This window comes from Agelaius tricolor, unplaced genomic scaffold, assembly GCF_023055355.1.
Source record: "Agelaius tricolor isolate 1412-34295 unplaced genomic scaffold, bAgeTri1.0.p SCAF_11, whole genome shotgun sequence".
In the NCBI taxonomy this organism is placed as follows: domain Eukaryota; kingdom Metazoa; phylum Chordata; class Aves; order Passeriformes; family Icteridae; genus Agelaius; species Agelaius tricolor.
In genome coordinates, this window is record NW_027269271.1 from 19,302,497 (window position 1) to 19,315,278 (window position 12,782).

At 36.1% G+C, this 12,782-nt stretch overlaps 1 protein-coding gene across 4 annotated transcripts in view; it reads left to right on the forward strand.

Moving 5' to 3' along the window:
• Nucleotides 1-10,833, forward strand: part of USP33 (ubiquitin specific peptidase 33) — a 35,497-nt gene extending 24,664 nt beyond the window's left edge. For all 4 annotated transcript variants that reach the window (XM_071436471.1, XM_071436473.1, XM_071436474.1 and 1 more), the window contains 7 exons: nt 501-627; nt 1,970-2,139; nt 3,485-3,566; nt 4,877-4,985; nt 6,568-6,670; nt 7,387-7,455; nt 9,636-10,833. In XM_071436471.1, the coding sequence (XP_071292572.1) occupies nt 501-627; nt 1,970-2,139; nt 3,485-3,566; nt 4,877-4,985; nt 6,568-6,670; nt 7,387-7,455; nt 9,636-9,793 (818 nt within the window). In that variant the 3' untranslated portion in view covers nt 9,794-10,833. The remainder of the gene's footprint in view (nt 1-500; nt 628-1,969; nt 2,140-3,484; nt 3,567-4,876; nt 4,986-6,567; nt 6,671-7,386; nt 7,456-9,635) is intronic.
• The last annotated feature ends 1,949 nt before the right edge of the window (nt 10,834-12,782 follow it).

Here is a 12,782-nt window from a genome sequence, read left to right on the forward strand (position 1 = left end):
ATGCTGAAGGGTAGAGAGATAAACAGTGGTAATTAGAATGTGGAAGATGAATGCTGTGATTTTCACCTTGATCCTGAAGATTTAAGGCTTGCTCTGAAAGAGTTGGCACAACTTTGAAATTAAATGGCATACCTAAATGAAATTGAAGGTGGAAAAAATTTAACAGATCCAGGAATATTAAGTAAGAAAACTATTGAACAACATAAATGTACAAATAATATTGCCAGCAGATGACCAGTTGATCAGCTGCTCTACATAACTGCTGTTCATGTCAATGCTTTAATATTTGGAAACTGTTTACCAAGCACTACAAGGATACCAGTCATTTTTAAAAAATATATTCTTTTGTATGATCACTGCCATTTAACCCCAAAAAGAGATTCTGTTTCTCCCATTTAAGACTTGGGGGGGGGTTTATGACTTAGTTCCTTTTCATGTGTTACAGAGTAAAATGGGCAGCTCTAGACCCTCTTTGGTAACTCTTGCTTCCTGCACCCTAGGTGGACATTATATAGCTTATTGTCGCAACAATTTAAATAACTTGTGGTATGAATTTGATGACCAGAGTGTCACAGAAGTATCAGAATCCACAGTGCAAAATGCAGAAGCTTATGTTCTCTTTTACAGGTAAGAAAGACATCAAAAGTACAATCATACCCCTATGAATCATGTATGTAAATACCTTTCAAGCCATTGGGCAGCTTTCAGAATTAGCTGCCCCGTGAGAATTATAATGGAAGAATTTGACCAATGAGAAAAGCCTATGCTGGCAAAAAACTTAATCCTTCAGTTATGTCCTTTAACACTTGCTCTGTAAGAGCTAAAGTGTTTATGTTAAAATGAAATCTGCATAGTAAGAGAACTTTAAGCATCAATTAAGAAGTAGCCACCTTATTTTCAGTTAGAGGAAGTGAATTCTGCACACAAGGAGGTTTTGCACACAGAAAGTTTTTAACTGTTAGAGCTCTAACTGGAATTGTCCCAAGTATTTATCAGATGGATTTGGATGTAGGACAATAGAGGTTTTAATGTGTTGTAATTTAATCCATTGTATTATACATTTTATTATGCATTTAGTTTAATGCTATTTATAGGCTATTCTGTTTCTGAGAATTTAAATAAAAGGTGAGAAGTCATGTTATTACCATCTTCAGTCTAGGGAACTTTTGTGCTTTAGATAATAAAAACAACTCAATATTCAGATTTTAAATTTCTGGTACTAAGATCAAATTTCCACTAAAAGTTGGCTGCAAAATAGATTGTTTCAGAGTTGCATAAAAAACAAGATGTGTTCTGAGTGTTTGAGCTTTCATAGGAGCACTCCCACCTGTCACTGTTCAAGTGGAGCCCATGAGTCTCACTTAGTGGGCCTTTTAAAAGGAATTTGGAAGTCATGCCATATTGCCAAGAAAAAACACTAAATCTTTGATTGTGGGTTAACATATTCAAATAAATAAGAAAAGAATAGCATTAATAAAATATGGCTTTAAAAAAGAATATATCCACAAAAGACTACTACTGGCTTGGAGAAGAGAGATTCTATTCCATCTAAAATGGGAGAGCAGAGTTACTTCCAGTTTACAGTGAGAAAAGCAGGAGGATACAGGAAGAGTAGGGGAATTACCTGATCTGCTTACTGTAACCCTACTTGTGAAGGTAAGAAAGGATCACCTGGCCAGGAGTGCAGCTTGCAAAGCTTTATCTCAAACACTGCAGAGAGGAGCTGAGCAGATGGGCTCAGCCCTTGGGTGCTGCACCCCCTGTGCAGCACAGCTGGCTGCTCTCCTGCAGCACAGCTGTTCGCTTTCTTAGGCTGTGCTAACTGGGAAGCACAGGCAAGGCCCAGGTGATTTACTCACAGGCAGAGTTTTCTTTTCACAAAGTAAGTTATCTGCACTGGACACAAGGATCTGTATCTGCACTGGACACAGGATTTGTATTTGTTTAATGATTTCTGTTTCTGTAATAGAAAGAGCAGTGAAGAAGCACAGAGAGAGAGACGGAGAATATCAGGGCTACTGAATATGATGGAACCAAGTCTTCTGCAGTTCTATGTTTCCAGGCAGTGGTTAAATAAATTCAAGACTTTTGCAGAGCCAGGACCAATTTCAAATAATGACTTTCTCTGTATGCATGGAGGTGAGACTGTAACTGTGAATCATTTAAGAATAATTTGTCAACTTCTAGCTATAACAGTGGTGTAGACTTGTTTTAATTAAAGGAATTTGACTATACTAACTTCATATTATAACTTCTTTGGTAAATTATAACTTGTAAGTAAATTCTTTCTTATTTTAGTAGCTGACTAAGTAGAAATTATACTGTGTGAAGTTGTCCTATTTTTTTCTTGTCTCTGCACATTTGGTTTTGTTTATAAACTTTCCTGATTCTTAAAGAGGAACAGTTCCGCTTGTCTGCTTGCTTCTTAAACATGTATATTCACATTTTAAAAAATCCTGTCACTGTATCATCATCCTTAATACTTTCATCTGCAAATTGAAATTATTTTCTCGGCTTGGGGCTATAAGCAGTGAGAAGATTTGAAAGGTGCTTTGGAAGAAATTGATCTGATGCAGAGTATCCAGTGCATAGTAGTGTGAAAATCAAGTAGTAATTCTGTGTATTTTGTATAGGAGCATAAAAATTTTACGTTGTGCTATATGTTAAAAAAAATAAGAGCATTGCAGTAAGCAAAACACATTTGTGGAAATAACCCATATTTGAGTGCTAACAATCCAAGAAATCATTACTATGTAGTACCTATTTTCTAATAAAAATACAATTGCAATAGATTGGAAGATGGAGGTGCTGCCCCTGTTGCTGAGCCAAAATTTTAACAGAGGATGATTGTGTCCCTGTAGCCACCTGCAGGGTACCTGTGAGCCCTTTGGCTTTCCCTCTGCCGGGCTGCAGCAGATGACTCTTGATGTACAAGTGCCCGAGTACTTGATTTTCTCTGTTCCCAAGAATTCCTGCATAGTCCACTGCTGTTTACCATGTGCTTCAACTCAACACTGCTAATTCTGCAAGCCCCTCCAAATCTGCCTTCCTCAAAATTTATCTGCTCTCAAGTATTCATGCTGTTTGAAGTAATTCCAAAAGGTCTGCAGCAAATAAGTGAATTTTGAGTAGACAGTTTGTTAGTGTTTACATGCATAATCAAGATATTTAATCATCCTGACATTTTAACTGTACACCTTAAGAAGCTTTTGGAACTCATTATGTAAAATGGATTCTAGCCCTTTAACTTTAGCCATTCATATAGTTAGTTTGCTTCTGCTTTTTATAAGCTTTTTAGCCTCATAAAGGACTAAAATCAGTGGTGTCTCTAAATACAGTAATAGATTATGCCTGGGTAAAACTTATTTGATATAATTTCTCTGAATTCATTGAAACGTTCTGTTTTTTATTTATTTATGAACGTGTAATCCACAAGTGTTTTTTTATTGTCTGGGGGGTTTATTTGTTTTTGTTCCTTCTGCAGGTGTTCCTCCACACAAAGCTAACTTCATAGAGGACCTCGTTGTAATGCTACCTCAGAATATATGGGACAATCTGTATAGCAGGTAAGTTTGGAGCTGTAATTGGGAAAAATCCAGTGATAGTTTGAGAGCCAAGCAGCAGCATCAGATTTAGAATTAGGGGCTCAGGAAAAAGACAGCCCTCTGGGCACCCAGCTGAGTGAAGGGGCTGCAAACAGCCAATTTATATCATTTCCTTATGCAAAGTAAAAGACTGCATAGAGTAGTATGTTACTGGGTTAGTACTTCAATATTAAAGCAATAAACATGTATGGTATGTATGAAATAACACAAAGTAGGTCAGCAAAAGTACGCTTGGCAGAGGTTTTTTGAAAGAGCTCTCTGTATCAGCTTCCTGTTCTCTTGTTGGCTGGAGACAGCTTTTCTTTTAAGTTGGCTTTGAATCCATAGCCTCAGCTGCCAGTACTGCTTCAAAATAACTTATATCTGAGTGTTCTGTGTTACTGCCCCACACTTTAATGTCAGTCGGGTTTGAGTGCTTGCTTACAAAGCAGGAATTCTTACAAGCCATGCCTTATTCTAAAGTAACAAAAAGCTGCAGAAGAGCTTTGCTGATGGCTTTCAACACTCTGTATTCCACTTGCATTAAATATTTTTAGCTGTTAATTTCCTGCCACCTGAACGATACATCTAAGGATTTGGGGAATTTTTTATTGATGTTTTAAAGTTTTGGTGCACATAAGTAAAAAATAAAAACAATGGTATTTGCAGTTTATTCCCCTTTTCCTAGATGTACTGGATTTTTCTTCCATTATCCATTTTCTGTATGTAAAAATAGCCTTCTCAGGAGGAGTGCCCCTGCAGACTTCCACGGATAAAATTTCACACAAGAAAAACCTGAGGGAAGGGTCAAGAATAACCTATTAAGAGCAAGACTATAAATAAGTTTAGAGGCTGGGGTCAGGGAGGTAGCAAAGCTAATGAACTCTGCAGTGGGATGGAGGAACATGTTTAAGACAGAACTGGCTGGAATTTCCATAGGTTGTTTCTTAGAATAGGATTAGAATCTTCTTTGGTAAAATCACACCTGGTGTACATAGAACAATACTTGCTCACTGGCATGTTTAACCATAGCAGCTCCTTCTGAAGTCTGTGATGCAGCTGAGTTTGAGATGGTTTGTACTGGCATGAGGCAGTCAGAACTTGCAAGATGGTCTTAGGATGGAGAACAGAATATTACTAAGAAAATAAACTATGGCTTTTTGGCATCACTGTGACTGGCATGTGTCAGCCTTCTGTTCATACTGACATTTGCCACATCTGCAGGTGCATGATCTTTTTACATGATGTTTTCCACAAGGCTGATTGTTTGGGGTTTTTTACTTTTACTGCAGATACGGAGGAGGACCAGCTGTTAACCATCTGTATGTTTGTCACACCTGCCAAATAGAGTCTGAAAGAATTGAAAAAAGAAGGAAAAATGAATTGGAAATGTTTATACGGGTAAAACAGTACACACTTATCCATTCTGCTACTGGCCAACACCTGACATTCATGACTAGACCCAAGGGATTACTAGAATTGCACAAGGGATTCCTGTAACAAATGGACTTTATTAAATATCTCTATACCTATATACCACCCCACCTCTCTTAATGGCAGCAGTAGTGTTCTTGTGAAATCCCAGATAACTCTTATGTGAAAATGTACTTAGAGAAAATTATTAATGTATTTCTTAAATTGCTTTTTTATAGTATGGAAACAGCCATGTGAGCAGTTACACTGCCAGTCCTCTGTTCTGTGCAGCCTGATACGGTTTAAGTGCAATAATACTGTGCCAAGAAAAATTTAATGAAAATCATTAGTTCTAATTTTAAAGAAAAGGCATTAGAAATATAAAGAAATGTAAGTGATTCAGTGTGAGGTAAATATGTTAGTATTGTAATAGATCTGTAAAATTAATATCAAGGAGCTAGTATATTTTCCCTGGTTAGAGGTTTATGTGCTTGAGTCTGAATAGTAAAATAACTAGAGGTAATGATTTTGATGTTCTTAAACCAAAATGTGTTTTGAAGTTTTCAGTGAAAATAAGTGCAGAGATACTGGAGTTCCATTTCTGCTATCTCAACTCATGAAAGGAAGAAAAATAGAACTGACTCTGTTTTTTCAGTTCTGTTTGTCCTTTCATCACACTTCAGAGATTGTCATATTTTCCACGTTTTTCTAAAATTTTTAGGAATTTTCATTACTCTGTATTATCATGGGATAGAAATTATTATTCATGACATTGAGTCAACCCCATTTGCTTTAGCAGTGTCTTCCCAGTAAAAGCAATGATTATATGTGCACTGTTGTGCCAGTATTGTTACTGGTTAGTACACAGAAAATTCCATTGTTCTCTATAAAGATGGCTTTAGGGAATGATTGCAACACTTACTCTATATGAAACCTTAAGAAGTTGTGTTGATGCTTTAGGTTTATGACTTCAAAGGGGAAGTGTAGCTGTGTTATTACAGAGCTAAAAAGATAATGGTTTGAAGGTTTAAGTGACTTTTTGCTTGTTTCTTCATAATGTTGTAAAAAGATCTGTAAGTCATGAAAAGTCCCAGTGTGTTAGTTCACTGTGCCTTGCTTGGAATTGTAGTGCACCTGCTTAGAATACTTGAGGAGAAAGAAACACAGATGAAGATACAGTTCATCACACAAAGAGCTTTCCATAAAATTATGGAAGAAAATTTTCAAAGCACTTTCATTTTACAAAAATAAGATCTCTGCTTTTTTTGCTACTTGAAAGTTCTTAGTGTTTGATGAGTAAGCACTTGTGCTTGAGAAGAACTTGTTGCTGTTTTTAGGAAATAAAAGTAATTTCTCAACTAAACAGTAAATCAGCTTTTAATATGAAGGCTACCACTGCTTCAGAATCTCATTTCACCTGTTCACTAGGTATTTACTTTTTTTATGGTCAGTGATTCTTTAAAATGTTCTGTTACAGTGTAATGGTATGGTGTTAGTACAGCTCAAAGAATTCAGTATTTTAAAGAAATGAAAGGGCAGAAAACCAGGTTTTTTTTTTTTCTCCCTGTAGCTTAATAGAGCATTCCAAGAAGAAGAATCTCCATCAACGTTTTACTGCATCAGCATGCACTGGTTCAGAGAATGGGAAGGCTTTGTAAAGGGTAAAGACAGTGGTAAGTTGTGCTCCATTTCAAAATATAGGTAATCTTCTGTCATATTGTTGTTTGTTTCTGCTTTGGTACAAAACTGTAGGAAGGGCAGATAGCAAAGGCAAAGAAAGCTCTTAAATATCTAAGACACAGGTTTTATAGGTTACAATACATCCAGGTTACAGAACATAGTAAATAATTTACAGCAATGGGATAATGGGGTGGTGTTGGGAGGAATGTTGCTTCTTTGCTGTTAGTGGCAGCAGGAAAATTGGATCTAAGCACAGGAGGGAATGGATTTTGTTGTGCAAACTGATAGATGATGCTGCAGCTTCTGGAGGAAAGGTGACCTTGTCAAATGTAAACTCAGATAGCTCAGTAACAACTGTACTGATGTCAGTTTAGCTGACTTAGATGCCTCCAAAGTTTTAAAATGGAAACTGATAAATTGTTCTACAATCTTATCAGAGTCTGCTCTGGGACAGCTTTGGTAAGGGAAAGAATTAGGATTAATTTGTGGTTTATGTTGCTTGAAGACTTAACTGTAATCAGGAATGCTTTGGAAAACTTGCTCTTAATTAAAATGAGATTAGCTTTTAACAACTTAGAATGTACTGTTAAGCAGTAGAAGAACAAGCAGTAAACAAATGATCTGTTTTTCCTTTCCTTTGCAAATAGAACCTCCAACCTGCTCTTTGTTTTCAGCTCTCCCAATTTTAATAATTTTTCTATTGCACTAGATCCTCCTGGCCCCATTGATAATGCTAAGATTGCAGTAACAAAATGTGGCAATGCTGTGCTAAAACAAGGTAGGTGTCCAATATTGCTGCAGCTTTATGCATTTGCTGGAAGTTTGGGAAATTTATGATTTTTAAAAATTTATTTATTGTTACAATAAAATGAATGGCAGTTTCTAATTAAACTGTGTTGTGCCCATTTTTGGGTAATCCTTTTATTCTTAAAATGAATTACTATATGCAGTAGACTAATCCAAGTGCAGTTGAGAATGTAGGAGGTGTTTCAAGAGTAACTTGAAAATGGAGAAAGTGTGCTTTAGCTTTGTACCACTTGGTTTGATGGGGGTTTTCTTAACAAAACTGGGAGACTGCTCTATATCTGTAAGTAGTTATGTGAATCTTGAAACCTAACTTGAATAGAAAAACATCTCACAGAGAGAAAAACCACTGTACGTAAAGTCTGTTGCTCATTTTTCTGCAAGTCATTTGATACTGTACATTGCATGTTAGAGAAGTTTTTGCAAATATACAGATTTCTTCATTATTCTTCAGAGTTAAATGCTCAATGTCATTTATTTGGAATTCATAGCTACAGAGGAAAACATTCTTATATGACCTGCTTTAGGAAGTCTTTAGACTTTTTAGGAAGCTTTAAATTCATTGCAGCTCAGCCTAAAAGAAGAATCTGCATCAATAAGATTAACGTTTCTTTAACTTGATTTTTTCCCAATTTTGCTTAATGCCTCAGCATACACTAGATATACCAATAAACCTACCATAAACCTCACCAACTGTAGAATGTCTAGAGTTTATTTTAATAACAATGAGTTTTGGCACTCATGAGTTTTTTAGTACATTTTAATGATTTAGTTATTTGAATTAATTTGAAATTTAATTAAAATTGAAGCAAATTAGCCAATTGTTGGTTTACTTTCAGCTACATTGGTACAAATTAGAGCTTGGTAGAAAAAAAGATGAATAGGATGTAGAAAATCTTTCTCATAACTTGTAAGGGGTGGGAATGCCCCTAAGTAGGGTCCAGTACTACACATTTCTGTGCTTCAGTGCCTGAGTTCACTGTGCCTGTTCAGTTTAACCTGACTGGCTGCAATCTGGATGAGTGAGTGAAGATCTACTCTGTTGAGAGCCTAAAGGTAAAAGAGTAGAAGTGAGGCATAACATCATTAGTACTGGCATGGGATCTGCATGATGACTTTTAGAGGAAGCTTTGCACAGTTGAGTTTGTGTAGCTAAACAAACATGCAGCTCTTTGTACCCTTCCCCTTTAGAAACTCTAAACAAATAAAGCACCACTGCAGCAGGTGATGAGGACAGGGAAGTACAGGAGGTAGGAGGAGAAGTTTGTAGTGCTGACTTCCTTTTTTTAAAGTATGAGGGTGCTGAAACAAGGCTTAACAAGATAAATTAATAATGTCTAATAAGGCTGTCAGGGAAAACTTGCTGTCAAGTAGGGTTTTGATTTGCTAAAAGAAGAGAAGGCTTATTCTGGTAGAACAGAAATGTGACCTCTCTGTGGGTTAATGTGAGAAAATCACTCAATATCAGACAGATCTTGTATTAAAACCTAGAGGGGAGATGTGCTGATGCATCTTGTCTTTGCCACTGGAAAAAGTTGTGGACAATCAGAAATGCTTGTTGGATGCTGGCTTGAGACGGGAGACAGCACGGAATCATAAGCAAAGACTTTAATCAGTGAATGAAATCAGGCTGACCCATCAGTGCTACAGGAATATTGCTGGAGCTCTTATTATCCTAACAATAGTCCTCTGTCTCTGGGAATTTCACTGTGCTCATCATACTTTTATTCTTTACTATCAATTCAATATAATTTCTCTGATGAAGCAAGAATCTTGAGTCCTTGAACTTTATGTGATTGATGTCCTTATAATAATATGAGGCATTGTTTCCTGAGTCCCAAGATTTACTGGCTGTGAGCTTGATCAGTAGATATTAGATAAGATGTTTATCATAGAATTTTCATGTGTTTTCTGCAATTACTGCATAATTTAGAGCAGATAGTTGTAAGAATCAAGAAGTATGAAACTAACACAAAGGCAATTTCGTTTGGCAGCTGGTGCAAGATTAAGCAAAAATAAAGGATATGGTGTTAAATTTGGATCTGAATGCTTACAGTTTTAAATTTTAATCTGGATTCTTTTTTCTTTTTGTATCTGTTCCGGACTTAAATCATTAAAGATTTAAATAGTAATTAAATTTTAAAATTTTTTCAGGTGCAGATTCTGGACAAATATCAGAAGAAACATGGAATTTTCTTCAGTCAATATATGGTGGAGGTCCAGAGATTATACTCAGACCACCTGCTCCTCCAGTAGAGCCTGATATATTGCAAACAGAAGAGAAGATTGAATTAGAAACTCATGGTCTGTAGCTATTGAGGAAAAGATGAACTTGTAAGGAATCCAGCTTCCTTACAAAATGCCCAAAACACATTCCTAAAAGTTTTATTCTCTTATGTCTGTTGGAGGCACAGCTCACTGGGCATTACATTAACTACAGAATAGTAAGTTGAAATATGTATTGCAATTTGTTTAAATAGCGACTGTTTCTCTGTTTTGGAAGGCATGTGGTTTGTACATTTTGGAATGTTTGGTCCATGGGAAAAATGTAATTTCTGAATTTTTTGCTAAAACTCAAGATTCTATTATATCCTTAGACTTGAAAAACAGGGACAAATTTTAGAGATGTTCAGTAACCCTTCTGATTCCTGATTGGGCTTCTGATATCTACAAACTTTTGCCTGGCTTAATTGTACAGTCTTGACAAGCCTAGGTATGTGAGGAGTATATTTTAAATGGACTGTAATCAAACATAAAGAAAAAGGATTTTCATTTCCTAAATGCTCAGGAAAAATTGTCTTTTACTTTGCACTGTAAGTATATGAAATGGGTAGTATATAACATCCAAATACTTACTGTATTTGAGTGGCTCAAACATTAGGGTAGACTGAATAATGGTTTAGTCAGCAAATGTCATAACTTATTACTGCTAAATTTTACATCTTATTATAGTCTTCTGTAACTCTATAAACCTGGCTAGTGTCTTTAATAGTATATGTGGCAAAAAGATTTAGTCTTCTCTAGGGTAACATTTGAGAGCATGAAGTGTGAAATGTAAAATTATTATGGATATGAGTGATATAAATTTCAGAAAATTAAATTGTCTGGTCTCTTGAATTACATTCGTAAGCATTTCTATTTGAAGGATTTTATTGTATTGTTAAGAATTTTCATTGGCATGATGACCTTTAATGTCAGAAGCTGGATAAAATGTATATATTGCAAAACTTTATTGAATAATTCATATTGGAATGCAGAATGACACTTGCTCATGTTTTTGCCTGACATTGTTACCAAATAAGCAGCATTATTCAAGACTGGATCAATAAAAAAAACAAAATTAACTGTGGAATAGGCGGGGGGAGCTTTCCTAGATGTTTTTCATTTATTATATAAATACAAAAAAACCTTTGAGGTAATGCTGTGGTACTGCTCTCACACCCATACAATTGTACTTTTTGACCATTTTAAGTTTAGACAATGATGTTGACAGTTCTAGTTCCGAAGTAAGAAAATCCTGACATAACATTCCTCTGAATAATTTTATATGTAGTTTAAAAACATACTGGTTTGTAGGACTTCATGCTATTTTAGTTCAAAAGCCATCTATAACAGCCTAGAGAGAATATCCTCTAACAGTAAGTATTTGTAAATGTGATTTGATGTTAGTAGATAAAGCAACCTGAAGCTAATACCACATTACCCCTGTAATGTATCAAGTGCTTACTGCTGACTTGTGTTACTGATTAGGTAAAGTTAACTTGCTTATGGACAGTCATTAGTAATTTACTGATGCTGGCCTGTGAGCTACTGTTTGACTGTCTGATTTCAAGTCTATTTAAAGTCTTTTTTTTCTTTTTTTCTTTTTTTTGGCTAAAGTTTTCTAGTTTTCTTTGATTTAAGGTTCTTTAACATACTAAAGATGAAGAACAATGAGTAGAAGAATTTTTCTTACACAACGTTCTAAATTGGAAACTCGAACTATTTCCTTGGTTAAAGCACAGTACAGCAATCAAGTTTACAAATTTATTCAGTGTTTTCATTAATAGTCTGGATGGTAGAACATACTGGCCTTGTAAAATTTGTAAGGGAAAAATGGATTGAGTGTTAGGGGCATCAGCTTGTCAGGGAATGAAGCAGTTCTGTGCTGAGTATTCTGAGTATTACTGCAGATCATACTATGACTTAAAACCCAGTGATACCAAAACAAAACCTGTTCTGGGTAATAGTAACAAAAGCATCAGATGTGAGGCACAGGAGGTAATTATTCTGCTCTACTTGGTGCTGTGCTTGTTGTGAGATCTCATCTGTACTGTTCCCAATTTTGAATGCTATATGATGATAAATACAAGTTGAGATTATTTAAGGGAAAAGCAACAAGACTCAGTGTTGAAAAAGAAGTCGTTTTCTCCCTTAAAAGAATGCTGAAAATGCAAGACTTCCAATGTGTAAATAATTGCTGGATAATACTGAACAATTTCTTTTCTGAGATAAGCCAAGATATTTGCCTCGGCTGTAGCAGTGGGGACGTCTGCTGGGTTTAGGAAGCTGATTTCAGGAATCTGGGAGTCTTCTAGTCAGTCTTTGCTTCTGGGTGTCTGATCCATAGTCCAATATAATCTGTGATGCATACAGATCAGTAAGGAGACACTTTACAGCAGCAGAGTTTGTGAAATGCCTTTGTCACTGTGGAAAAAGGCATCTTCACACTGGAACTCTGTCATACTTAGAAAAAACCAAACCCCTGCGTTTGCAGAGATAAATAGATGTGTTTTAAGACAGTTCCAAAGGGATGACTGTCTTGCTTTCAGCCCTTTGAGAGCTCTGCAAGGGGTATTATGTCACAGAAATGGAAGTAGTCTTTTAAAGGAAGGCAGTGTGGGAGAACTCCAGATGGATGGCTTGTGTACGCTGGAGGGAAGGCAATAATTTAGAGAATAGGTAAAGGAGAGGCCTTTACTGGGAAAAGCTGTCATGATTCGTAGCAAAGAAAGAATGCATCTCAGGAAGGGCCTGTGGAAATTATTTTTTTCCATAAGCCTTCCACCAGACTATTTGGATTCTTTGTTCATTTGTTTCAAGTTGAGGAAACACAGCAATGTGTTTGTGTGCCAGAGAAACTGTCACTTCAAGAAGGGAAAAATCCAGTGGACTCCTTGTTGTAGGCCTGGAAATCTAGATATGAACTGTTAAAAGCCTGCAGTTCAGTCTGGTAACTTGAATTCTCTCTTCTGGGGAAAACTCTGGAGGGTGTCAGGGACTGAGCAGCTCAAAGCTTGATTTCTCTAAATTTCTGAAGGT